General features: G+C 48.6%; 1 protein-coding gene across 7 annotated transcripts in view; it reads right to left on the minus strand.

The window, feature by feature from the left end:
• Window positions 1–27,045, minus strand: part of LOC144107015 (ninjurin-2-like) — a 68,116-nt gene that overhangs the window by 14,332 nt on the left and 26,739 nt on the right. For 4 of the 7 annotated variants that reach the window (XM_077639996.1, XM_077639997.1, XM_077639995.1 and 1 more), the window contains one exon: window positions 25,296–25,538. In XM_077639996.1, the coding sequence (XP_077496122.1) occupies window positions 25,296–25,538 (243 nt within the window). Of the gene's footprint in view, window positions 1–16,054; window positions 18,649–25,295; window positions 25,539–27,045 lie in introns of those variants that run through there. The other 3 variants (XM_077639999.1, XM_077639994.1, XM_077639998.1) reach the window with 2 other exon arrangements.

Here is a 27,045-nt window from a genome sequence, read left to right on the forward strand (position 1 = left end):
TTCAAAAACGTCATTGCCATTGATGTGGTGAAGCGAAGTTCACTAGAGAATTTAACCGCAATCACAAAACTCGGCAACATCAGTGTACGCCCCTTATTCTCCAGGACAGCGGCACTACGGCTGGCGTAATCTACAACGTCGATATCGCCATCTGTGATGCAGATTTACCCATGTTGATCCAGCCGGCAACCGACGGCATTTCCATCATTCAAGTTCAGCGGTTAGGCAGATCTCCATGCCTAAAGCTGACCTTCAAGGATGACTGCATACCATCGTACGTGAAGGTTGGGCACTTTCGTCATCCAGTTCGACCTTTTGTGCCTAAGCCCCTTCAATGCAGGAAGTGCATGAGGATTGGCCACGTGAGCGGCGTCTGCATCAACTCCATCGTGTGCCGGCGATGCTCCGAGTCACACAGCGGTGATGTTTGCCGCGCGACTACCTTGAAGTGCGCCAACTGCCATGGCCCTCATGACTCTTCCTCGAAAGGCTGCCCCCGTCTAAAGACCGAGCGGGCGGTACTGAAGCAAATGTTGCGCGATCATTCTACGCACAAACAAGCCGCCGCAAAGGTGCGACGGCGTCGTTCGCGCCGCCGAAGGTCGTCAAAGAAAGCAGTCACATTTGACAATAATGCCCCAAACCCAATGGCAGCTTGTCCGCCTCCACCAAAAACCGTACCAAATCAAGGGAGCCCGGCGCTTGGTGAGGCTGGACCTGCTGCCTCAGATGCAACTTGGCCACCACTGCCAAAGCCTTCTACGCCTACTGCGTCAGGGATGTTGGCGCACTCAGGGCAGTGTGCAGCGCCTACGATTGATCCAGCCAAAAGGCACGATCAAGGCCATGGCCCAGATATGCAAGTGATTGCAATGCTCACGACACTAATGAATGCCATGCGTGCTATGCTTTCCAGCCTACACACGCCAGCAGCACATAGCGCACTTCAAGTGCTGGACGCGCTACATCCAGTTCTTGCGGCTCTACAGTAGACGGCATCATGGCTCCTTCGCACCTGTCTTTTCAAAAGAAAGTCAAGCAAGCTTTCATTTTCCAATCGAATGCTCGTGGGCTCCAGTCCCGGATTTCCGATTTACGGCACTACGTCTACGAGAATCCCTTCCCCATTCTTGTGATTTGTCAACCGAAGACCCCGACAATTTTGCGAATATCCGGTTACAAGGCATTTTCATCACCCACGTGCAACATATACAGCAAAAGCATCGTCTACATTCGACGTGAACTTACATATGTGCAACATTCAGTTCCTCCGAACGAGGACAATCAATATGTTTGCCTGACAGTGAAGAGCCGAGACCTGAACTTTACGCTACTGGCGGTGTATTTGGCGCCAAGTCGTTTCGACGCCAGAAGGTTGAGTGGTTTGATGGCAGCTACACCTGCTCCGTGGGTTATTATGGGTGACTTCAATGCTCATCACACCATGTGGGTAGGCGTTAGGATGGACGTTAGGGGAAGACAGCTTGTGTCCTTCGCCTCTGACCATGACCTCCAGTGCCTGAATGATGGAAGTCCGGCCCATATACGAGGGGTGACTTATAGCAGCTGCTTGGACTTGACTTTCGTTTCAAAGTGTTGTTTTAACAACAGCGTCTGGTGGTTTTCGGATGTAGAAACCCATGGCAGCGACCATATCCCAACCTATCTGATTATTACCGGCCATTCCACATTTTTCCCGGCCGCGTGTAGGTAGCGCATCGACTGGACAGTTTTTAAATTACTTATGGAGGCTGCTTGCGCAGAGGGCTTCTCTACCGGTCTTGAACAAAAAATTAAGGAGGCCATGGAACACGCCACCTGCCCCTTTAACCCGGTCGCTAACTACACCGATTTTAACTTCGAATTGCAGCGACTGCGATCACAACGGCGCAGGGCAGAGCGCAGATACCGACGCACAAAGTCGCGCCTAGACCTAAGAGATGCTAGGCGCATACAGAAGAATATTCAGCGCAGAATTCAGGCACTGCAAACACAACGGTGGAGGACATTTTGCCAAACACTTGATCCACGGAAGCCTTTGTCACGCGTTTGGAGTGTAATTCGGGGTCTTCGCACGTACCCTCAACAGCGCTACCCGTTCAAATCCGTAGCGCTCCACCAAAGGCGCAGTGTGGTTGAGGTAGCTGAAGATTTCTGCGCAAGAATAACAGGCCCTCCGAATCCAGGCGCAACGCTGCACTGCAACAATGTTCCGCCCTCACGGGATTCTCGGATGGATGCACTATTCTCCATGGAAGAACTTGATGCTGCGCTGGCTTGTTTTAGAATGTCATCATCACCAGGGCCCGATGGTGTGACGTACTCCGCACTTGCCAACCTTGGCAAAGAAGCTCGACGGGCTCTTTTGGACACCTATAACAAGTCATGGACTGCTGGCATAGTTCCTCATGATTGGAAGACCAGTCGTCTGGTTCCACTTCTTAAGCCGGGGAAATCACCGCTCGACCTTTCATCATACCGTCCAAATGCACTCGCCAGCTGCGTCGGCAAAGTCATGGAAAGAATGCTGCTCACACGCGTGGAATGGTACTTGGAGCGATATCAGATTTATCCAACCTTCATGTCTTGATTCCGACGGGGCCGCTCTTCTATCGACAACGTGGTTGACCTTGTACCGTCGGTGCACCACTGCAAAAGTTTGAAAAGATTGACCGTGGCATAGTTTTTGGATATCAAAGACGCGTACGACAACGTAACGCATCAGGCCATTTTGGACGCAATGGAAGCTGCTGAGATTGGAGGCCGCACGTTCAGCTGGATACGCAGCTATTTATCAGAGAGGTCGTTTTTGTAATGACTGCGGACGGACCAACGTCCTTACACCGAAATTCGCGCGGAGTACCTCAGGGTGGAGTGCTGAGCCCAGTTCTCTTCAACCTTGCTCTCATCGGCCTGGTCGACGTATTGCCACAATCTTCTCAGATCTCGGTATATGCAGGCGACATCTGTATTTGGGAATCAGGGGTGACCCGTCCTCAAGTTCGTGCAAGACTTCAAAAGGCGGCATCGATATTGACATCTTATCTTCGCTTGCAGGGCCTGAACATTTCGACCGAAAAGTGTTCACTTGTAGCGTTCACACGCAAAATAATGTCACGCCACACCATTCGCATTAAAGATGAAGCCATTCCCTATTAGAGAAGCCACAGATTCCTTGGTGTTGTCATCGACAGGAACCTCTCGTGGAGTCCACATGTCTACGCCATGAGAAAGAGACTAATTGCGATTGCCCACTTCCTCTCCTTCCTCGGGGGAAATTCCTGGGGCGCATCAGTGCGCTCTATGCTGCAACTGTACCGTTCCCTATTTCTGGGCTCCATGCGGTACAGTCTTCCGATATTCAGTTCCATTAGAAAGACAAATATCAAGACTCTTCAAAGTGTGCAAGCGCAAGCTCTCCGTATCTGCCTTGGACTGCCTAAATGTGCAGCAACAGCAGCAACTGTTCATGTTGCCCGGGAACATCCTGTTACTACATACATTGCTGTTGACACCATGAGAACACATATTCGGCACCTCACACGGGTTCCCTGTCATCACCTCGCGACACTCCCAATAATTAGGCCGCGTACTGCATTCGCCAAAGTCATTGAACCTCATCGCGCATATCTTCCATCGGAGTTCACCCCTGCGTCAAGACCGTGCTCACCCTTATGGAGTCTTCATGAACCGCGGGTTCACCTCTATATTCCTGTAATTACGAAGAAAGCTGGTGTATCACTGCCCGCTCTCAAACAGCTGACATTGAATCACCTGCATTCTTATCACAGTCACCGCATACATGTTTACACAGATGGATCAGTTCACTCGACCAGTTCTGCGGGGTCGGTGGTGATATCGGCCAGATCCATCTTCATGAAAGTGAAGACGACCTATCCAACATCTTCAACTGGTGCGGAACTCGCAGCCTTACGGGCTGCGGTAGAGTTCATGAGTCAGGAACCTCCACATGACTGGACGGTTTTCACCGACTCTAAAGCCGCCCTTCAAGCCCTCCAAACTGCGCTACGCCGCGGGTCGCAGGAACCACTTGTTGCTGAGATCCGTCTACTGTACCACGGCACCGTTTCCAAAGGTCATGACATCATTTTTCAATGGCTGCCAGGACACTGTGGTATTAACGGTAATCACTAGGCCGATGCGGCTGCGCGTTCGGCTCACAACGACGGACTTCCAGTGAGGATCCCAATATCAGGACCTGACGCAGCGTGTGGGCTTCGCCCTTTGGCGCTGGAGCTCACACTTTTAGCTTGGACGGGAGAGTTTTGCAACCTCCGCCTCAGGGCACTGGACCCTGTACTGCGCCTTCATCTTCCACGTAACTTAGAACGTCGCGGCGCAACATTGTTATGCCGTTTATGGATCGGCGTTGCATTTACCAACCACTATGCTTTCCTGATGGCGATGGCCGACAGTCCTGCCTGTGAAAGCTGCGGTTGTGAGGAGACCATCGCTCACCTTCTCTGTGGGTGCCCTGCATTGCGAGTGCAAGACATACAATGTGTTGTTCCCTGGACCGCCTCGATCCTCGCCCATTAACAGAGCAAACGATCCTCGGTCCTCGGCCACAGCAGTCGACTGCCCTCAAGGCATAGAAGGCATTCTTTGCCTACTTGAGAGCGACTGGATTGAGTGACAAATTGTGACAGCGTTGTGCGTGTGTGTGTGTTATGCCTTTTTCCCCTTCTCTCTTCCTCCTTTTAGCCCCCTAATCCCTCTTCCCCAGTGCAGGGTAGCCAACCGGAACCCCTTTCTGGTTAACATCCCTGTCTTTCCCTCCTCCTCTTTATCTATCTATCTATCACGACTACATCATTATGCTTCCTTGACAACATAAATCACACAGGCTTATAAAGCTATTGAGTTCCTTGCTCTGCAGTAGTAGGCAAGATCTACAAGTTCTCACACTGGGCAAAAGAAGAATAAGCTTAACCCTTACTCCTGCTTCTTTACCTTTGATAATAAGTTGCCTTTCACAGTGCTCTGTAAGACTATTTGAGCTATATTCATTCCATCAAGTTTAGCCTGTAGTGAACCATTCAATCTCAGAGCACGGACATAAATTCAGGCTTTGGGACAGCATATCATAACCAGTGCAAATGACAGCACATGGTGATGAGAATGAAGTACGACGGCTAGACTAACAACTGAAGTATTAGTGAAACATACATGACAAACTACCCACAGGAACCAAACAGAGCCAACAGCTGCACTACTTCAAGTCATGGCCAAGTAAAGCCAACTCTTTTATCTAGCAGAGTTCGACTGGCTTACACATGTGCTGCCCTGGAATGAAATTTAGAGTGAGTCCATATTGAAAGACTAATTTCGTCCCTGCATCTGAATATCACATTAGAGTGACAGAGACAAATGTTACAAGCAATTCTCAACAGAACACAAGCAGATGAAACAAATACTCATTTTTTTCACACACAAGGGATGCTTCCTGTATTGCACGGTCATGCACACATTCATCTGGGTGCCCCATCTCTCAGGCCACATGGTAGTGAGATTCTACGAAAATGGCCCCTTCTGCTCATGGCTGGTGCTGGTTGGAGTGCCAGATGCAGTGGCCCAACTCCGCACCTTGGCTCACGTTCCAGCACTGGTACACACGCAATTTATGCATGTTTATGTGACATAATCATGCATATTTTGATAGCTTAGTTTGGCCGGCCATGTGTTTTTATAGCCTCCGTGTGGAAATATGTGCCCACTCATACCTTTTCCAGTGCTCATCGAAATGTAGCGGTTCAAGGGGTTTTAAAGAGTTGTTTCAGAAAAGAGGACATAGGTGCGGTAATCTTTCTTGTCAGCTACTGCCCATTGATGGCATTCATTGTAACCTACAGTAGGCCCTGCCGTAGATGTAGACAGACACTACTGTCAGCACTTTGCCACACATTGTAATAAGACGCTATTACATGGCCAAGAGCCCTGAAGAGGTGGTGAACGTCTCTACATAAAATGCTTTATAAATTAGTTCAAATCAGCTTCAAAAGAAAACATTTGACAGAAGTCTGTCTGGTTGGGAAATTTAATTTAGTAGAAAGATGACTGACGCCAACCAAGTTAATTTTCGAAAAAACACGACGTCTCAAGACCGGCTCGGTCTCTTCTTCATGGTGCAATTGCGGGCGAGGCGCAGCTTGGCTTTTAAGCCCTCGTGTTGAAGACTTCTGGGTCAGTGACCACAAACCATGGATGTAAGAAGAGGGAAGTGTCCCTAGGGAGCGATTAACATTCTTCCGTGTCTGTCGGATGTACCAAGACTTGAGTAGAAGCCTCCTGCGTGGGTTGGCTTCGGTTTCCAGTACATAATTGCCGTCAAATGCAATTCGGTGGCCGCATGCCTCGCAGTGTTCGGCCACAGCGCTGACAGTTCATTTGTTGGACGTCCACTTTGTGTTGCCTCATTCTTTCCGCGAAGTTCTTCGTTTCCCTTACGTACGAGGCCAGGCAGGTCGGGCAGGGGATTTTGTATACAGCGCCTTGTGATCTTTCGTTCGGGTGATGGTCTTTCGGGCGGGGAAGAAGGCGTTCGATGGTGGTAGTCAGTTTGTGCGTTGCTAGCACCCCTTCTTTACCGAGAATGCGAGCCAGCGTCTCGCACACGCCTTTCACGTATAGGATGCAAGCGCATTTCTGCTTCTGACGTGTGCTTGGGGAAGAAATAGAGCTGTTTTTGTTTTTGGCTGATGCGGTGGATGAATGAACTGGGGTACCCATCTTTTTGTAGATCGGAAACTACTCGGTTCTTGTTTCTTTTTTCTTCATGAGAAGAACATATGGCGTCGGTCTCCTCAATAAAGATGTAATGACAGACGCCTTGTGGTGAGTGCGATGGTTCGAGTTGAAATGAAGGTACCGTCCCAGGTAGCACAGGTAATTGGCCCAATATTATAAAAGAATGGCTTTGGATTGACTCTTTGTAGGACCAGCTTTCGCCAATACAGGCCATTTATTGGGCCAATTACCTGTGCTGCTTGGGGTCCCGTGTGGGTTGGCATTCTGTATACCGAGAACCACAAGCCTTTGTCGTGCCTTGTGAGTAGAACGTTGAGAAAAGGCAGACTGCCCTGCTGCTCACGTTCAACTCTAAATGGTATGGCTGGTTCAGTTGAATTTAGATGGGTTAAGGGGTTTTCTATTTCTGACGTTTCCATCACACAAAAGCAGTCGTCTACATATCGAAGGAACAACTTTTGCTTGGGATTGAAGGTAGTGAGCGCCTGGCTTTCGACGTCTACCATGGTTAAATTAGCCATTGTGATTGATATCGACGCCACCATGGCTGTTCCGGTTGTTTGCTTAAAAAATTCTCCTTTATAGGTGAAATAGGTACAGCGAAGACAGAAATCAAGAAGGTGGCATACCTCATCGACCTGAGCGGTGTTCTCTTGTGGAGGGTTTGGTCGTTTGAAGTGAGCGGTGAGCAACGGACACAGCTAGGTGCACTGGAACATGGGAGAATAACGACATCACGTCAAACGAGACCAGGCTTTCGTCTTCTTCAATCGTCAGGTCCGAGGTAAGTTGCACGAAGCGTACCGAATGCTGTACATGCGTGGGTGTTATGCCCGGAGGAGATTCGTGAGCAATTGCAACAAAATTGGATACGAGATCCGCTGGAGGCACTATTCGCTCTCCACGAAGCAGCAATCCCTCCACAACAGAAAGTTCATCCCGAATGCGTGCGAACAAGAAGAGCTTTCCTGTGAGCTCCTTGTTTTCTGGCCAGCCAGACATGATGTATTGCATCTCCTCCTACAACACTGGGTCATTATCTGTTGCTTCCTGTAGTTGACTTTTCGTAACCACGCTTGACACCACAGCAACTACCTCCTCCAAAGGCTCACCTTCCACTGATGGCACAGGCAACCGGGACAGTGCATCCGCCACCACATTGGTTTCTCCCTTTGTATACTGTACAGTGAAGTTGCACTGCATGAGCCTTGCACACTACCTTTCTGTTCAAAGCGAGCGCCGTCCTGTGCCACCGCTGGATAGCAAAGTCACCAGTGCCTGACGGTCGGTCCTTAGAATGAACTTTCGGCAACACAAATATACATTCCAGTACTCGCAAGCCCATAGGCATGTCAATGCTTCCCGTTCTCCTGTAGAATATCTACGTTCTTGTGGTGTCAAAGTCCTGGATGCAAATGCCACTTTGCGCGACTCCCCATCAACGACTTGTTGGAACACGGCCCCTAGCCCATAGGACGAGGCATCAGCCGTCGCCTGTACAGGTAGCGCCCTGTCAAACATGGCCACGGCCCCGCACGATGCCAGCAGCGCCTTGGCCTTGCAGAAACTGTCCTCGGCGCTCCGGTCCCAGCAGAATTCCTGGCCATTGCGAAGAAGACGCCATAATGGCTCCACGTCTTCTGCATAGTGTGGAATAAAACGAGAATAATACCCCAAAAGTCCCCAAAAGAACGGAGACCAACCATATCAGTCGGTGGCTGTACACAAAGAATTGCGTCAACTTTCAACTTCAGGGGCCGGAGCCTTTTAGCACTGACGTGGTGGCCCAAGAATTATAGTTCTTGCACCTCAAACACACAATTCTTGTTTAGTTGCAGGCCAGCCTTAGGAATCTGTTTCAAAACCCCACGCAAGTGGTTCAGCTGTTCCCTCTTTGTCCTGCCGAAAACAATGATATCGTCAATGTAAAACAGTACTCCTTTGAAACCTTTCAAAATCTCCTGCATCATACACTGAAATGCAGCCAGGGCCGAGGCGAGGCCAAAAAATACTCTGCGGGAACGGAACAGTCCTTCACGCGTCACGAGCGTTGTTATTTCTCGACTGCCTTCAGCCAACTCCACTTGGTAGTACGCGGATGCCAAGCCCGATTTTGAAAACCATGCTGCCCCATTCAGCTCATTCAAGAGTTCTTCAGTATGAGGCAGTGGAAACCCATCAGCCAATACTGCTTTTTTGCTTCCCGCAAATCTACGCACAGGCTGATCCGTCCATCCTTTTTTTTCACTACAACAACCGGCGACACCCACTCCGAGGAATTCACACGCTCAATGATGCCTTCCTGTTCCCACTTTGATAGCTCATTAGAAACTTGCTCTCGTAATGACAAAGGCAGGCGCCGAACCTTCGCTCTCACGGGCTTCACATTGGCGCGCAGCTTCACTTCATGTACTACGTTTTTCGCCAAATCTAATTTGTCGGCAAAAAGAAAAGAGAACTCACATAGTTCGGGGGGTAGTGGCCCGGTGCTCGCCGTTGTCGGCCGACATGCCAACGATGCTCCATCAATGCGTAACCGTAGCTGTTGCACTGCGTCCAAACCCAATAACGCCATGCCCTGTGTTAGAACGTGGAATCGAACGTTGGCCCACACACTCCCATGACTAGTTTTGGGCGCACAGCAACCGATGACCGTAAGCCTTTTGCCAGAGAAGTCCCGCAGCGTCGCTACAGCAGGACCCAAAGCAAATCGGCAGGTGAACTTTTCTTGATATACATGATGTGGTAAAATGGACACAGCTGAGCCAGTGTCTATCAGCAGCTGAACTGGTTCGTCCTCGGCATACACATCTGCGATTAGAGTCCCCCGCTACGCCTGCGTCACTGTCAGCACGCCCATTACCTCCGTGCAGTCTTCATCTCGAATAGCTCGCACTTCTGCTTCTCCGCTGCCTTCACATACTACTTGGAAATGCCCAATCTTGTAGCACCTTGCGCAACGCTTCCCACGCGCCTTGCATTCCCGAGAGTTGGCCAGGTGTCCTGCTGAGCCGCACCGGTAGCACCTGCGCACCGGACCTGACGAGAAACCTGAGGAACCGCCCTTCAGCGGTTGACATTTTGCCTCCGTCACTCGCTGGACATGGGAAGCGTCGTAACCGTCCTCATACAGTGGGCGCCGTCTAATGCCTCTTCATACGCCCGCAGAATGTCGACTACCTCATCCAGCGTAAGTTCCGACCCTTTAAACAGCAGCTTCTATCGCAATTCTGTACTTCGAACGCCATCGACAACCTTGTCACGCAAAGCTGCCTCAAGAAAGTCGCCGAAGTCGCAGGTCTTCGCCAATTGTCGGAGAACTGTGACGTATTCGCGTATCGGTTCATCTGGGAGCTGCCGTCGCAGCGTGAACCTGCGGCGCTCAACGAGGACGCTCAGAGTACTTGTGAAATGGCGTTCCAGCAGGCCGAGTGCTTCATCATAAACGTTCGCAGTAGCACTCGCTTCCTCCGACTTCTGGCCGAGCAAATCCGATGCGGCGCTCGCAGTCTTCGGTCCCGGAGTCAGCATGCGGAAAACCTGACGACCTCAACACCTAGACATTGTTGCAGAATTGCCCTCTTCCGAAGCTGTCACTTCTCGTCCAGTCCTGTAGCTTGTAGAAAATTCGTGAAGTCCTCCTTCCACTGGTGCCAGGTACAGGCGGTTGTCCAGGCACTTCCAGAAAAAGGGCCACTGGCTGTAGCGCAAATGAATCCATCACGCCTGACACGACTCCTGCGCGTGACTAGCCGCAGTCCTATAGTCAAGATGCCCAAACGTGAAGCCGTCGGATGCCGACTGCGCCAGTATGTGCTGGTGTCGAGGTGTCGACGCCAGAGTGAAGACGCGATGTTCCATGGGCGGCGGCGTGCCATCCAAATCCCCCGTTTATTCCAACCAACGATGTATATATCCAGATGAATGTAGATGGTGCTCGTGATACCTACTAACTGTAGGGCCCTCTATACACAAGAGGCAGAGTTAATTGTATCGTTATACAAGCCTTGTAGAATAACTTACGTCCCAGGCCAGCCACCTGTTGCGCACCACAAATACGAGTCATACCGATGCTCGTTTGCCGCCAGCAAGTATCGCAGACGGTCGTATACCTCTCCGCCGACGCATGCAACGAGACCGCGGAGCGCTTTTGGGTGTCCGTAAAGCGGCCGATGCCAGAACACAATACAAGCTGAAATGCAGAAGGGGCGCTAGCAGAGGCAAAGCGCCGTGATATTACGCTATATATTTTGCCCGGTACGTGCCAAGGAGCACTCAGCATTTCACTTCGGAGGGTCGTCGGACTTCCTTGATGCGCAGGTGTTGCACATCCCATTCCCATCAGCACTTAGTAACGCCGCTGAGGTCGCATAGTAAACGTAGTAAATCCAAATTGGTGGACGAAATAGGAATTACGGTTTAGTTCTCCGTCTTTCGTCGCCTTCACCCGGCTCCCATAGCACCAACCTCCCGACGGCGCGGCGTCTCTCCCCGCCAGCCGCCGATCGCGTTACTGCAGTTGCGAGGCGAGCTTCTTCCATCGGACACAGTTTGCTTGCTTTATTGAGTGACGGTTGCGGTGGCCGTGCTCTGGTTTTAGTCATTAACATATTCTGCTTTGGTGGACGGGGGGAGGTCGCCATAACTGCAAATACAGGCGAACGGTTAGTCTTCCTGATCCTTCCGGGTTCAACACATAGTCCTTGAAATCGGAGCGCGGCACGCTTCTTCCAGCCGTTAGTCATTTCGTTAGCCAAGAGGCATCGTCAGGGATTAACGGGCGTAGTTAGGCCCGAAAGGACGAAAAATCGCTTAGAGATATATGATCCGTAAACACAACTTTTGCCCTTTTTGCTCATTCCAAAAGCGAAGAAACCGAGGTAAGCGCGGTTCACCCCGCTACAATTCAACAGCACTCAGAAATATACAGCTCTTAACTGCCGCTAACGCGAGCAATAATTCTCGGTGTCGCGCGACCAGCAGCCAAATTTTTTCGGCAACCAAGGCAACGCAAGCCGCTCGTGCACCGGCGCTCTAGCCTATATATGTTCCAGATGTCATATCGACTGATACGTACGTTGTAGCCTAGGCCAAATATCTACAGGTTTCGAGACCGGTTCGATTTCTTCCTCATTGTTGTAACGAATGCTGCGGTCGGTAACGTGTGCGCAATTGGTCGGATCTCCAGCCAGAGGCCTCAGTAGGGGCCGTGCGTGTGCAGTGCTGAGAATGGTTACTTGTGTGCAAGAGCCGAAAAAACGTTCCGGAAGGAAAGCACGTTAATCAGAAATCTGCCCGGCCAGGTAAAGCGGAGTGGTATAATTGAGCGAAATCAAATTTGGTCCATCAATGAACCTGATCCCAGCCTGCGTCACCAGAGCAGGTGTAGTATGCGGTGGGCAAAACATTTGGCTGCTGGCGTCGTGGCGGCTGGATGCAATAGCGAAAAAAAGGCCTCATGAGCGTGGCACGTGTGAGCCATCCATGGGCAGATGTCAAAATGGGAGCTTTCACACACCATAATCTACAACCCTTGAAGTGATGTTGTTTGCACACAGGGAGCTCCGGTCTGGATTATCTTCAAAGTCTAGGCAGTTCTAACGTTTTTCGCCTGGTGCAAGGATCCTGTGAGCAACAGAAGATCAACTGAATAAGTAGTCATAGTTGCAGAGCATGCAAGGGCAGCTCCTGCGTTTTCGAACCTCTACGGATTTTAATGAAACTTTAACAAATTCTTTGGAGTTTTCTGATCACTTCTGCCAAACCTCGCAGCAGAGCGACGTCTTACGGCGCAAATGAATTTTAAAATTTTACATTTCGTGGCCTCAGCCAGAGCGATTTCTACCGGCAACCTTGCGTGTGTGACGTCAGAGGTTGGCACGCTCGTTGATGTTCGCTCTGCGTTTGCTGAAGGATAAAATTTCGCGCTCGTATTCGATCACCAGAGACAAACAATGACACAATTAAGCTGTCGCTTACGGTCGCCATTTTAACCAATTAACTCGCACACGATACGTTTTGGGACAGTATCCAGACGTCATAGGTTGGTACGTCGTGACGTCATAGTTAAGCCGAAACCGAAATTCGTTTTCCGGGTCTCTGCTGTTTTAGAATACTTATAGTCAATAGTTTGAGTAGAGGACTCTAAAGAATGTGATCTGATTATCAAATAAAAATGTTGAGAAATCACAGGAGCGCACGTGGCACACGTGGCGTAGGTCACCGCAGCTCGCCACGTGGCTGGTCCAGCGCGGGCGGTGCATAGGATGTGACGTGAACCGCGTGCGCCACAGAGCGACGCTATTTGATGGAAGTCGCTCTGCGCAGGTTCGTAGTTTTGGAATTGCCAGATTAATAATAATAATAATTGGTTTTGGGGGAAAGGGAATGGCGCAGTATCTGTCTCATATATCGGCGGACGCCGGAACCGCGCCGTAAGGGAAGGGATAAAGGAGGGAGTGAAAGAAGAAACGAAGAAAGAGGTGCCGTAGTGGAGGGCTGCGGAATAATTTTGACCAACTGGGGATGTTTAACGTGCACTGACATCGAACAGCACACGGGCGCTTTAGCGTTTTTCCTCCATAAAAACGCAGATTAAAACACAGATTTGCTGAGCTACAGCGGCAAGTGTAATCGAGTTTTCGAAATTCTAAAAACTGATATGACTATTACTATGAGTAATAGTTAAAAAACTAGCTATTCAAATTTGGTTATTCACTTTTCTAGTTAACATTATCCGCCAGTTTCTTCCCGTCCGCCAACACTGGTATTACTATGGCGCAATAAGCATGTCTACCTCAAAAAGTATTGTCAAAAACTAGTGGCGGGCTTCCATGAAACACCTGGTGTATCCTCTCTATTCGCGATCCTTTTAAGTTCCTGCCTTCTAAACTTTTTTTTCTGTTTTAGTGTCATACTTGTATCTCTATCACTTTGTTTCCGTCGACCGGGCATGCCATTAAAATTGGTTCACACTACCTGAACACGAGCCCTTGGGCTCAGTTGTAGGCTAGGCCGAGCAGCGCTTGCTTCATTGTCAGAATGGGTTGTAGTAATAATCAAGCTTATGGCCGGAAAGATTACACCATTTAGGTTCCAAAGAAAGCGTGTGAATTTTCTGCCTTCCAAAACTCTTCATTTGCTTTACTGTTCTGTGAGCGGCGCTTTTAGGGGCACCAAATCGCTTGGAGGAACAGTCGCTGCTTGATGTACTGCTGAACTTTCTTCCTATTGTCTTCGCGCTAACCGGCGATAAAGCTTTTCTTTTTTTTTTTCTGCACTTTCAGATGACTCCAGTGTGCGATAAAACTAGGGCAAAACTGTTAAGGGAGCAACAAAAGCATTTGAAATTTTCAGTAAGAACGGAAGCAGCAATTCCTCTTGTTCATTTCATAAGTACTTACGAATAACTAATTGCAACAAGTAAATGCTTAAGTTTATAAAAGACACTCGCGCTGCGCAGTGCCGAATAGAGTGGCACGCATGCATGTCCAACATTCTTGGACAAAAATGTTAGATATTGGAAAATTGTAAGTTACTGTTATGGAAAGCTTGAAGTTAATGGTACATTCTTCCGATATGTAGTAAAATATTAGTTTTAAAGTTTTTCCATCCCTGGAATCGAGCAGTTAAGAGTGCCCTAGAAAACCAATGGGGAAAGCTTTTGGCGGTAGCAAAAGCGTTATTAAGAAAAAAAAAACGCAAGCTTGTCGGCGAGAGATCTGCGGATATAGTGATTGTTACAGTGAGATATTGCGTAGAAAAGTTGCGTTAATAAGCTGTTTTTCATGCAAAAATGCTTTTGTCTAGAATTGTTGGGTATAAATTCGCTCCTCTTTCGACCGTTTTTCTGTTCACCAAGGCTCACTTCGCAATATTTTTCTCGCCTTAGCAAAGACAAACCTCGTCAGCGTTGAGTTGATTTGCGGTGCACATGCGCAGAATCATTTCGCCTAAGTTACAAATTACTTCACCTTTAAAAGTTAGGCGTCGTTAATTAATGAAATGCTCCACCCTCCCAAAGTCAAGGCGCGGGGTCCTACGGGTCGCAAAGCACCACCGAACAGAACGTGAATTCAGATTTCCTTTCTTTTTTACAGTTCCTGTAACCTCATGATTTCATATGGTGGCCGGTATACCAACGAGGTAAATAAGTGTCACAGCTTACTCTGTCCCGCGTCGTCGTTCAAGAGGTAGTGGGAGACGGGTTGCCATTGACACCAGCATGCAGTGCGATAATAAAGGAATAGACAGTAGGTAACGACCAACGCCCAGTGCATCACATGCTAGCACTGCTGCCACTCGCCCCAGATGCCAGCAAGACCACTGAGATTGGGCAAGACTATGACGCTTGTTGCAAGGGTGGTAAAGTCGTTACCACTGACAAAGATGATAGTGCTTTAGGCATAACAGTTTCTTGGATAGATCCCATTCTAATGCCTGTCATAACGAAGTACCCGTGACCCATCACTTACATGCAAAATATTTCCAATAACTAGCACCTACTCTTTAAGAAGAAAATATTAAACTTAGCATATGTAAAAACCTAAGTAACATTTCTGTCTGTTGTCTGGTGCGCTCAAGAGTACATTTGTTACTGGACTCTGGAAATAGAATAAATTTATGATATATGCAAGTGTTGTAGATACACGAAAAATTTTGATTACAAAGTTGCACGCCGACGTTAACAAGAAACCATGTAATGCCATCAATTTAGTGAAGGCATGTTATTCTCAGCTACGGAAAGCGTTTGCGAAAATACGCACGAAACCGAAATATTTGCGGAGAGATCGACTACCTTCGATGAGCAATTCCTGACGGCGTGCTATACACGTATAATGGCACCTGAATCGGAGCTCCCCTGTGTGCGCAGCCGCTGTGGATATCAAAAATCGTCAGCAGCCGCGAATTTCGGGCTCCTGCAGGCTTCCTCGCGCTTCAGACGAACTTTCAGCGTAAAGTTTCCGTTTCAGAAATTGCTCTACTTGGTGTTGTGAACGGCGCACGGAATTTTAACTGACGCCTTTCCCCAATCGGCAGCGGCTGGAAAGTTAATTATAAATACGTTAACTTGAATGGAAATATAGAGCATTTGAAAAAGTAGTTAAAAATAAATTAGGTAAAAAAGACACCGGTTCTCTTGGTGACGGCAAGAAAGACTGCTCCAATTTCTCTTTCACGAAATGACACATGGTATATTAAAAACCGTGGGTCAATTTGGGTACGCACTATGTATATTTATGGTAGATGTGGCGAAGTCCCTTCTAGACTAAGGACACGTTCAACCTTTACAGAACACTTCTTTTTTATTCCATTCGCAAGCAGTACACGCACAAAGGTATTAAGTGATGGGACACTCGAAGGGAGAAAAATGCAAAAATTTTGATATCAGATTCTAGTTCCTTGCACATAGAATACCTTTAACCTATGCACGCGTACACGTAGTACAAATCGCGCAGGCATCTCTATAACTTCCCACGCAGTTGAAAGTAGAAAACAAAGTGAACAAGGGTTGAGGGGGAGCCTCAGTGCGGTCACATGACCAGCCCTGCAACCAGAAGGTCGTATCTGATGAGTGTAGCTAATGTGAATTGAAGCCATACACGAATTTATCATTCCAGGCATGGTGAAGCGTGGTCTTCAATATCTGCAACTCACGTGAAAGGACCAGATGCTCTGCCTCGGGCCGAAACAGTATATAGGGTTCCAGATGTAAGTCGAACTCGGTACAAAATTTAGGACGAAAACATGTACTGCTGGCAGTTGCTGAAAACACAATACTGAAGGCATCGGAAATTAATACTCCACTTTAAGCAAAATATTAAGTTTTTAAGGACAATTAAAATCTACACCCAGCCGCTTTTTAATAAGTTGAAGCTAGCAACCCCACTCAGTAAAAAACAATTTTCTCGGGGAGGTTGCAGGATATCAGATTAGCACTTTCTCTCTGTAAGCAGAAAAACATGCACCAGAACAGAACCTATTCAGACATCGCGACATTATGCTGACGTTCAGGTAAAAAATTCCAACCAGTGAAAATACCAAACAGTGACATGCCACTGCTTTGGTATTTGACGTACTCAGTAAACTAACCTGCAACCTGGCGTTTGCTAAATCCTAAATCGTGGCTTCTTCCCCCGTCTTTCAACACGCATCAATTGAGCGAATGCGTGGAAGTAACAATACAGCTTCCATTGGGTGCAAAGGTACCGGCGCAGTTTTGAAAACGCCTTTTGGGCCCCATCATGCGTATACAATGTTTCACAGCTCCGCGTCATCGGAATTGCTTTCCCGTTTGCTTGGATGAAATTGTGCGCTCAGTGACAAAGCGGAGATGACCAACAGTACTCATCGGAGCAAGCACTTTTTTTTTTCTTGGCGCCCTAATGTACTCCATTAAAGTCCCTTCCTTCCTCCTCCTGCTGGCGGAATATCGCAACTTTGACCATGTTCATTTACTTTCACAGACCGCAGCCTCGCATGAGGCTATCCGAAACTTTCTACGAAAGGGAACCTCACCGCCGAACACATGATTTCGGACTTACACCTAATCTTTACTTCGTATTCCGAGTTCACTCCCGTGATATTCCTTTTGTCTCGTGCATGAAGTGAAAATGTGGATTCACAGCTCATAAGTTGGCTGTGACTTCCGAGTAAATGACCACAAGTGGCTGAAAATAGTTAAATGCTTTGCGCACCTACCAAGCGTCGCTGTAGTACACCGAACTGCTTCGCAGAGGCCAGCGCAGTGAACGGGCCTTTCAGCCGTGTTGCCGATGATGTCATATCACAGAATGCACCTTCAAGTGCACCTTGACGCTACCGATTATTTCTTTTCAGGCGGGAAAAATCCAGATGCACATCATGATAAAAGCGCTTAAGGCGCCCGATGGCACACTAACCATTTGCATGGAGTGCATGATTGTAGGTCGAAGCAGCGTCCTCTTATACAAGCGCACCGCTGCTCTTTGAGACCACACAGTGAATGCCAAGACGCATTCGCGTAGTTTATCGGCCGGGACGCGCTGTCATTTTGATCGTTCCTGCATCGACTTCCCACTCGGTGTTACATTTCGCATTCTGTGAAACGCGACTGTGAATGCTCTAATTTCCAGGTGCTCTTTCAATGAGACAGTGTTCCTTCGAGAAAGTCTCGAGGCAAGTAACCAGAACAACCGAAAGAGAGAGAGAGGGCTATAATGAAACTATTAAAAAGGCATGCTGATATTCTTGACTAAAAAAATCGATTTGTAGCGCCACTTCCAGACGCACCCGGATACCGGATCACCGAAGTGCCGAAAGGCTCCGCTACAGATCACCTCTGTCATAGCAGGGGACGATTGAGATGACTGCACAGAAGAACAAATAAGAGGCAAGTGTCCCAGTCTCATTTCCAGGGGGCCTCTTCCAAGGCATAATTTTTGCATTCAGTTTGTACTGAAAAAGACAATATAATTGGCGCACAACTCAGGTCACCGATGGCCACCAGTGAGATCAACGCGTTCCTTAGAGTGCAGCTCCCAAACCGCTCAATTTTACTCGTGACCGATGTGAGAACGAGCTAAACAACACCGCGGTCCACCCAGCACACTGGTGGGCCGTCGGCACTTTCACCGCGGCAGTAGAGGCTCGGTCTGGCTGGGCCGCCGCTGGTACAGAGGGACGTCGGCCGCGTTGCGGGTGTCGAAGGAGGCGGACAGTATGTTGAGGACCGTGACGGCGAACACGGCCGCCGTGGCCACGTTGTTAAGGATCTCGGCGAGCCGCTGGTTCTTCTCCTTGTTGACGTTGATGAAGCCCAGCACCAGGAAGACCATGCCCACCAGGAGCTGCGGGAACACCAGTGAAGAAACTGTCGATGAACAACAGCGTGGACCGTCTCTGGTAGCAAGTAAGAACAATAATGACAATAATGACATTGTACAGACATGTCAGAAATTTTTCAGGACGTGGGCTTGCAGAATAAAATGTGCTCATATGTGGTCAGGCAGATCACTGCGACGAAATGACTGGAAGCATGATGGACATGCATAGGCCATCCGCTGGGTTGCATAGCAATTGGCTAAGTAGCGAGGCAAGGCAACAGTATTATTGCTTCCTTGCAACTTATATAACGTAAAATCTTCTCCATGACTGCGCATAGCGATGAAATGCACTCGCATGCAGATATCCGTGAACCGTGACAACCGCTTTTTTTTGTAGGCGAGGGGTTTAGCGCAGAACTGCGCAACCGATACAGAGAAGAAAGGACAGCAAGGAACTGCGCACAGCAGTGGCTGTCTTTCATACGGTCTTTGTAGTCAGGTGGGGTCATTTCAGGCCGAGTTTTCAGACTCAGCTCGGAGCGCATAGGTTTCTATTGTGAGAAAAGCATTCTTGTATTGCAAACTTTTCATAACTGGATCCCGAGCTCGTAAACGTCAATAAAATTTCAAACATGTAAAAAGAGAGAGAATGAAAAGGAAACGCCGGGAGGTTAACCAGATGTGAGTCTCCGGTTTGCTACCCTACAATGGGGATAGTGGATAGGGGTTAGAAAGATGACAGAGAGGAAAACGCAAAAAAAAAGGAACGTGCACACATGGAGACACACACACGCAAGGCGTTCCAGTTCAAGTCTTCACACAGGCTGGTAGATTGTAAGAAGCGCAAAAGTGCTTGCACGGCCTTCTTCTGCGACGGTAGGTCCTTTCGATGTTGTTGAATTCCTTTTTCGGATAGCGGTTGGTCGTCCAGTTGGTCAAGTTCGTGGCTAAGGCATGCCCTCTGTGGACTGTACTGCGGGCAGGAGCACAATATATGGCCAATTGATTCTTCATGACCGCAGTGGTCACAGGTTGGGGTGTCGGTCACCCTTATGCGGAAGGCATAGGCTTTAGTAAAGGCAACACCCAACCAAAGTCGATATAAAAGCGTGGCGTCTCTAGGGCGAAGTTGTGATGGCGCTCGAAGACTTAATGTTGGATCAAATGAGTACAGTCGCGTATTTCTTAAATGTGGCTCATTCCATTACGACTCGGTGCACTGCCGAGCAAGTAGGCGGAGCTTCCGTGCCGCGTCAGTTCTAGAAAGAGGAATTGGGACGTGGCGCTCCTCAGTATGGGCTGAGCGGGCACCGTGATCCGCCCGTTCATTGCCGATAATCCCGCAGTGACTTGGAAGCCACTGAAACGTTATTTCATGGCCGGCATCACTGATATGGTGTAACGTCTCTGTAATATGGAAGATCACTTGTTCGTGCGGTCCGCGTCGTAGAGGTAACAGTAGAGACTGCAGTGCCGCCTTCGAATCGCAGAATATTGTCCATTTGTGTGGCGGTTCATCACCAATGTGATGAAGGGCAGTTAAGAGTGCTGCGAGCTCTGCTGCCGTCGATGTTGTCGCGTGGGTCACCTTAAATTTGATTGTTGTAGCTTTCGCTGGAATGACGATTGCCGCCGCGGGGCTGCTTGGAAGGACAGATCCATCAGTGTAAATATGCGTTCAGTCACGGTAGTTCTCGTACAAATGTAGTAGCGTGAGCTGTCTAAGGGCTGGTGATGACAGATCACTTTTTTCGAGATACCGGGTATTGCGAGGTTGATTTTTGGCTGAGCGAGGCACCATGGAGGGATCGAAGGTCTCGCAGCCGGAGTGAAACAAGCTGGCAATTATTCATCATATGCAGTTATCGTTTGGCTGAAAGATGTGTGTGGCCTGTCCGCTGGTAGAGAGGCTAAATGGTGACGAGGATTCCTGGCTAGATGCCTTATATGGGTCCTGAGTACTTCAATTTCAATGTGGGTCTTGACAAGGTGGTCTCTAGCGATTCCTATCGTAGCCACTGTTGAAGCACTCTGAGGCAGGCCTAGACAGATCCGGAGCACTTGACCCTGAAGACTTTGTATTGTGCGTAGTTTCGTTTTGCCTGTGTTGTTTATTGCTGGCAAGCTGTATCGCAGAAATCCTAGAAAAGCACCCTGTACAGATGTACCATGGCACTAGGCGACATTCCCCAGGTCTTGCCAGCGAAAAACTTGAACAGGTGGCAGATGCCTGTCAACAGTTTTTTCACGTATGATATGTGTGGGCTCCATGACAAGTCCCTGTCGATTATGACACCTAGAAACTTGTACGATCGGACCCGTCGTATTATTTGGCCATTTATCATGACACTGTAGTTTGCCATGGGTTTGCGCGTAAAAGGCACTAGTGCGCATTTCTCGGAGGAAATTTCCAGTCCTCGATTACGGAGGTAGATAACAGTTTGTGTGGCGGCTCTCTGAATTCTCGCTCGCAAGTGTAGGCGTGTTACTGCAGATGTCCATATGCAGATGTCATCCGCGTACATTGATAGCCTGACTGTGGTTGTCACGTGCTCAAGGAGAGCAATTAGTGTTAGATTAAATAACACGGGGCTAAGTACACCGCCCTGGGGGACGCCGCGGTAGCTATAGTGAAGAGAAGTATGGCCTTCCTCGGTGCTCACAAAGAAGGATCGCATAGATAGATAGCTCCGTATCCATTGAAACATCCGACCACCCACTCCTACCTCTGCGAGAGCAGAGAGGATGGCTTCATGCGTAACGTTGTCATACGCCCCTTTAACGTCGAGGAATAAGGATGCGCAGAGACGCTTACGGCATTTCTCATGTTGAATGTAGGTCACCAGGTCGACGACGTTATCGATCGATGATCGACCGCGTCGGAAGCCCGCCATGGCATCTGGGTAGATGTTGTGGTACTCCAAGTACCACTCCAGGCGTCCTAGGACCATCCTCTCCATTACTTTGCCCACACAGCTCGCCAAAGCGATCGGGCGATATGATGAGAGCTCCAACGGCGACTTGCCAGGCTTCAGCAGTGGAACAAGGCGACTTGTCTTCCAGGTTGTTGGTAGCGTGCCATTTCTCCAAGATTCATTGTAAACCTCACGAAGAACTCCTCTCGCTCGCTCCCCCAGGTGCCACAGAGCTCGGTAGGAAATTCCGTCAGGTCCTGGCGCTGATGTGCGGCTACACAAAGCTAATGCTGCCTTAAGTTCGTGGATCGAGAATGGTAGATCCAACCGGAAATCACGTGGTGGCGGGTAGCTGCTCGAAGGCGATGGAATGTTGGTAGCTGTGAGTTGGCTGGATAATCTGGCGCAGAAATCCTCTGCCACGTCAATCTCCGATCTCTTTTGAGAGAGGTCAAGCGCCTTGAATGGGAATCGCTGTACGGGAAGTGTCCGCAGCCCGCGCACCGTTCTCCATAGTTGCGATAAAGGCTTGCGTGTATCTAGCGACTCACAGAAGGCAGCCCAACGTTGCGATTCGAGCTTGTCTAACCGGCGCTGTATCTTCTTTTGCGTGCGCCTGGCGGTCCGTAGATCGTCCATTGTTTTCTTACGTCGGTACCTTCGTTCAGCTCGTCGTCGGATTGCTCGTAGTCGTTCTAGTTCCACATCAAAATCCTTAAGTTTCGAAAAGCATGTTAGAGTACAAATAGTGTCTTGCACCACGCTCTTGAATGCCTCTTCCAAGTCGAAAGATGAATTGGCGTCGCAGTGTTCTTCCATAATAGACTGAAATTCAGGCCAGTCCACTCTTTGGATCGTATCCTGTGTTTTGGAAGCGGTCAATCCTCTGATCTTGATGTACGTGGGGATATGGTCGCTTCCGTGCGTCTCTATGTCCGCAAACCACCCTGCACGTCTGACTAGGCTTCGTGAGACGAAAGCCAAGTCAAGACAGCTGCTGTACGTGGAGCCACGTAAGAACGTAGGACTTCCATCATTCAGCAGCCAAAGTTCATTACTGTAGGCGAAAGATACCAGAGCTCTGCCTCTTGCGTTGATGATCCGACTTCCCCAGAGCGTATGATGGGCGTTGAAATCTCCATTGATGACCCAGGGATTGGAAGTTGAGGAAAGGATGTCTCGTAGTCTTTTGTAATCAAATCGACTTGACGGAGATAGGTAGGCGCCTACAAAAGTAAAGGCCAGATTCTTTTTCCTTACGTTTAGGCATATATATTGATTACTGTCATTAGGTGGTACAGGCTGATGAGTGTGGGTGAGGTCACGGCGAATAAATACCAAAACCTTACTGTTTTCATAAACAGCTGACGACATAAATAATTTATATCCAGAAAGCCTGATTTGTTCGATAAGTTCGGCTCGAAAATGACGATAATGGGAAACATATTGGCGTACACTAAGCGACAGAAATCCGAAAGGCGCGCTTTGAGTCCGCGGGCATTCCACTGAAAAATAGCTGCTTGTAGGACCTCTTCCCTAAAAGACCAAGGCTCTGGAGCCATGATCTACTCAAGGGTTGCAAGCATCGGACTCAGAGCGTCCAGTACTTGAAGCGCACTTCTAGCAGACGGTGTGTGCATGTTGCTTAGCAGCACGCGAATGGCATTCATTAAAGGCCTAATAAGTGCTATCACTTGCTCATCTGTATTCCGCGACCCCTCGGATACAGGACATTGCTGTACTGGGGGCGGCTTCTTCTGCGGCTCTTCTGGCGGTCGTGTACGCGGAAGTGGCGGCCATTCCTTTGTGGAAAGAGATCTGGCAGTTTTCTCCCTTCCAACATTGGTGTTCGGAGTGCTGGAAACGTCCGCTGATGATGATGCTTGTTGAGGTGACTTTTCCTGAAAGCTTGATGTTTTCCGCCGTGAAGACCTTCGTCGGTGACGTCGTCTTCGCCGTACTTTCACAGCGGCCTCTTTGTGGGTAGAGTTGTCTCTCACCATTTGTTTAAGAATGGTGATCTCTTTCTGGATCTGGGGACAGTCTTTGGAAGAGGCGCAGTGATCACCTTGACAGTTAGGACACTTCAACGTGGTTGCGCTGCAGTTGTCTTCTGAGTGGGGTTCGGCACATCGAGGGCACAGGGCCGAATTTCTGCAAACACCCTTCACATGTCCAATCTTCTGACAATTGAAGCATTGCATAGGTCTTGGAATAAATGGTCGAACCTGGTGGCGAAAGTGGCCGACCTTCACGTAGGGTGGAAGGCAGTCGCCTTTGAAGGTTATCCTCACACAACGTGAGTTGCCGAGGCGACCAACATGCACAATCACGCTGTGTTCGCTTGCTGATTTATGAGAATTGGTAGGTCTGCATTAGATATTTCATTGTCAATGTCATAGATGACTCCTGTTATTGTGGCACCATTCGTTGGCACGATGGATCGGACCTTGATGTTTCCCAGCTGCGTTACATGTTGTAGTATGATCAGTGCGCTCGGGTTCATCACATCGATTGCCAGGATGTTTCGCCTAGTGTTTATCCTAACATGGAGACATGTTTATCAAACATGGAAAGTAACAGGGTAACCATGTGGGCTAGTTGTTGGGGATAAAACATCTTGCAATCAGCAAAAAACGGCAACAAAAGAGGTACACAGGGCTACGCTAGAATAACAACTGCAGTTTTATTGAGAGATGACCTACCCAGGTAATCCAGCAACGCATGCGCATCAGGCGCCGAAAACACCCACGTGGACCATTACCTAAAATGCGCTCAACCTTCAGCCGATGCGCAGACAAAAAATTGTGTTGCTTCTGTACATCCACAGAAGTGTCACCATGAGCGAAATCATATTTTTGTGCTCACAACGTAGCGTCTGTTGCTTGTGGGGCGTGTTGACATTTCATATTCATTTTTAACATCAGGAACGCTGCAATAAGTAATGACTGTGCAGAAATTTCGAGGATGTAGGAACTGAAGAGCACAAATGAGCTAAATCCTCGAACACCCTTTGGCTATGCTTATGGTGAGACTGATGGTCAATTTGAGTCCGGAAAAATTCGTTTCACTTGAATTAGTTCCAACAAGGCACATATTCTGGCATTTATAGGACGAAATGCGACACAATCTGTCAAGTGATTAGCCACGTGAGAGTGACAAACACGGTATCGAGAAATATAATCAGATAATGCGCTGCCGATGGATGATAACACAAGATGTAACTTTTACGGTACAAAAACAGAATCCAATAATGAGCACTGCACAATTAGGGGCGAAAGCGACATGTTAGACCTTCAGATTTTCTGTAGGAAGTAAAATACAAAATTATGGGAGGCAGAATTACTCGGATAAACGAAATGCTTACGCATATACCCGGCTAAAAAATATATCGGCTAAAGGAAATGCCAACGCGTATAAAAGGTGCTGCATTGCAAGAAATTTGACATCGGAGCTGTGTTTGCTGTACACGGAGATCTCGAGCACAGAGCGAATACCGCTCTGTTCTCGCACTACTTCGCTCAATATGCTGCAAAACACTCTATACGCAATATCGATACCACTGCGGTAGTTTAAGAAGCTTCATTCCTGCTTGAGCTCCAGCTCACGTACTGCACGAGGGGCGCCAACTGCTGTCACCTGTTAGCCCGGAGGAAAGTGAGAGTTTACGGGGTTTTTGTTAACACCATATAACACTTGGTGAGCTGGCACGTTTTTATTACCCGCACCGCGCTCATCGCGGCACTGACATCAAACCATTCGTGCCTCGGTCAGCACAGTTTGTACACGCCTGCGCACAGATGTATACCTGCAGCCCGATGGAGACGGAGATGAGCACCACGAGCAGCGTGTAGAAGTCGTGGTCCTCGCCGCGCTGGATGATGTTCTTGAGCTGCGTGGCGTTGACCGAGAGCAGGGCCACGTCCAACAAGCCCTGCGCCACCGTCTTCTTGGTGGCGTACAGGTTGGGGTTCATGCTGCCGCTGGTGCGCACCCAGCCTGACTTGCTGGGTGCCGGCACGGGGCCATCACCGTTCGCCGCTGACCCGGCCTGCGCGCGAAAACAGCACATTGGTAAGCGGAATGAAATGGTGCTGCAGATGACCTGGCACAATGCGATCGAACCGCACGATTCTGCACGGGTGTTGTTTTACGCGCCAGACGAATTGGTAGCAACTGGCTAACTGGAAGGAATGATTCGAAGGAACCTTCGGTGCAGGGAAAGTATTTAGGTTTTGCGGCTGCAAAGCACGACATACTTGTTAGATGGCGGACAAGGTACAGGCTATATGGGAGCTTTCCTATCTTCTTCAGGTCTCTTGGGCTGTGGCTACAATTCAGTGAGACACTTACAGCGCCTTTGCTTTCCTCAAAAGCTTATTTTTTTAAACTTGCACCAAGGTATAGTCCCCATTTGCTCAGGTTCATAATAAGTCACAAATGCAACCATATGACGATTATGAATTTTTATAGCGCAAAGGCATCTGCGGCCAAAGAGCGCCATGGCACACTGTTTTTTTCGAATACTAAAGGTGGGGACGAAGACCCATTTCCCAAGCATTTCACCCTAAATAAGCCGAGCACTAGACCAGGAGAAACCTTGTACCCATTGTATCACCGGTGGGTACCCGGCGGCACTGGGGATAGAGCCCCGCACCTCCCACATGTGAGGCGGCCGGATGCTCAAACGACTAGGCCACCACTGCGGTTCTAATTCACCCATATTACCACGCTATGACCTATACATACTAACATCCGAGCCGTGCGCTCATGTCCCTTTTGAAGTGTCCCTTTCCTAGTTCATTCGTTTCGCCGCTTGAGCCATAACGTTGCGAGTGACATGGCGCTAGTCAAAGCCTGCTGCTAGGCGCTTAAGAACTTACCATGCTTTATTTCTTCTGCCCTCACAGACTACATGCACAACCTCAAAGTTAACTTGGGTAAAAAATTATTAATAGGTGCGAATACCGACCGCACTGAAGGGGCAAAGCGTATAGAAAACCAAACCAGTGAAATAAGCTGCATAGCTCGGCTAGTTAGAACGGTTCAGACGCCATAACCGGAAGAGACGGTATGTAAGACGGCGAAAACAGCAGCAAACAGCAACACTTTCAAACAAATAAAATTTTTTAATAATCCTGCGCCTAAATAAGGTAGTCATGAAGAGAAAGCAGGATAAAGAACAATGGAAAACATTACTGGCACATGATAGTTTTGTAGCAAAAGTTACTTCCTTAGATATACAGTCGAACCGCGTTAGCTATAACGAAACGGTTGTTCACGAAATAAAATATATAATGAAGGAATGATAATATCTCTTCGAAGCTCGATCCACACAGGCTATAACGATGTAATATCCGGGCCTCTTCAACTTCGTTATAACGAGGTTCAGCTGTATACCTTTTTCGAACATAGACCCCAATGGGACGCTTACAGCTGCGGGCGCTGCTTGTGGATATCATAGATTTGGACGATTTCGTGCGTACGCATGTCTCTATTGCTGCTGTTGTGCAATCCAGCATTTTGTTCAAAAGACGGCTTCAACCAGCAGTGTCATT

This window comes from Amblyomma americanum, chromosome 10 (assembly GCF_052857255.1).
Source record: "Amblyomma americanum isolate KBUSLIRL-KWMA chromosome 10, ASM5285725v1, whole genome shotgun sequence".
NCBI classification, from domain to species: Eukaryota; Metazoa; Arthropoda; class Arachnida; order Ixodida; family Ixodidae; genus Amblyomma; species Amblyomma americanum.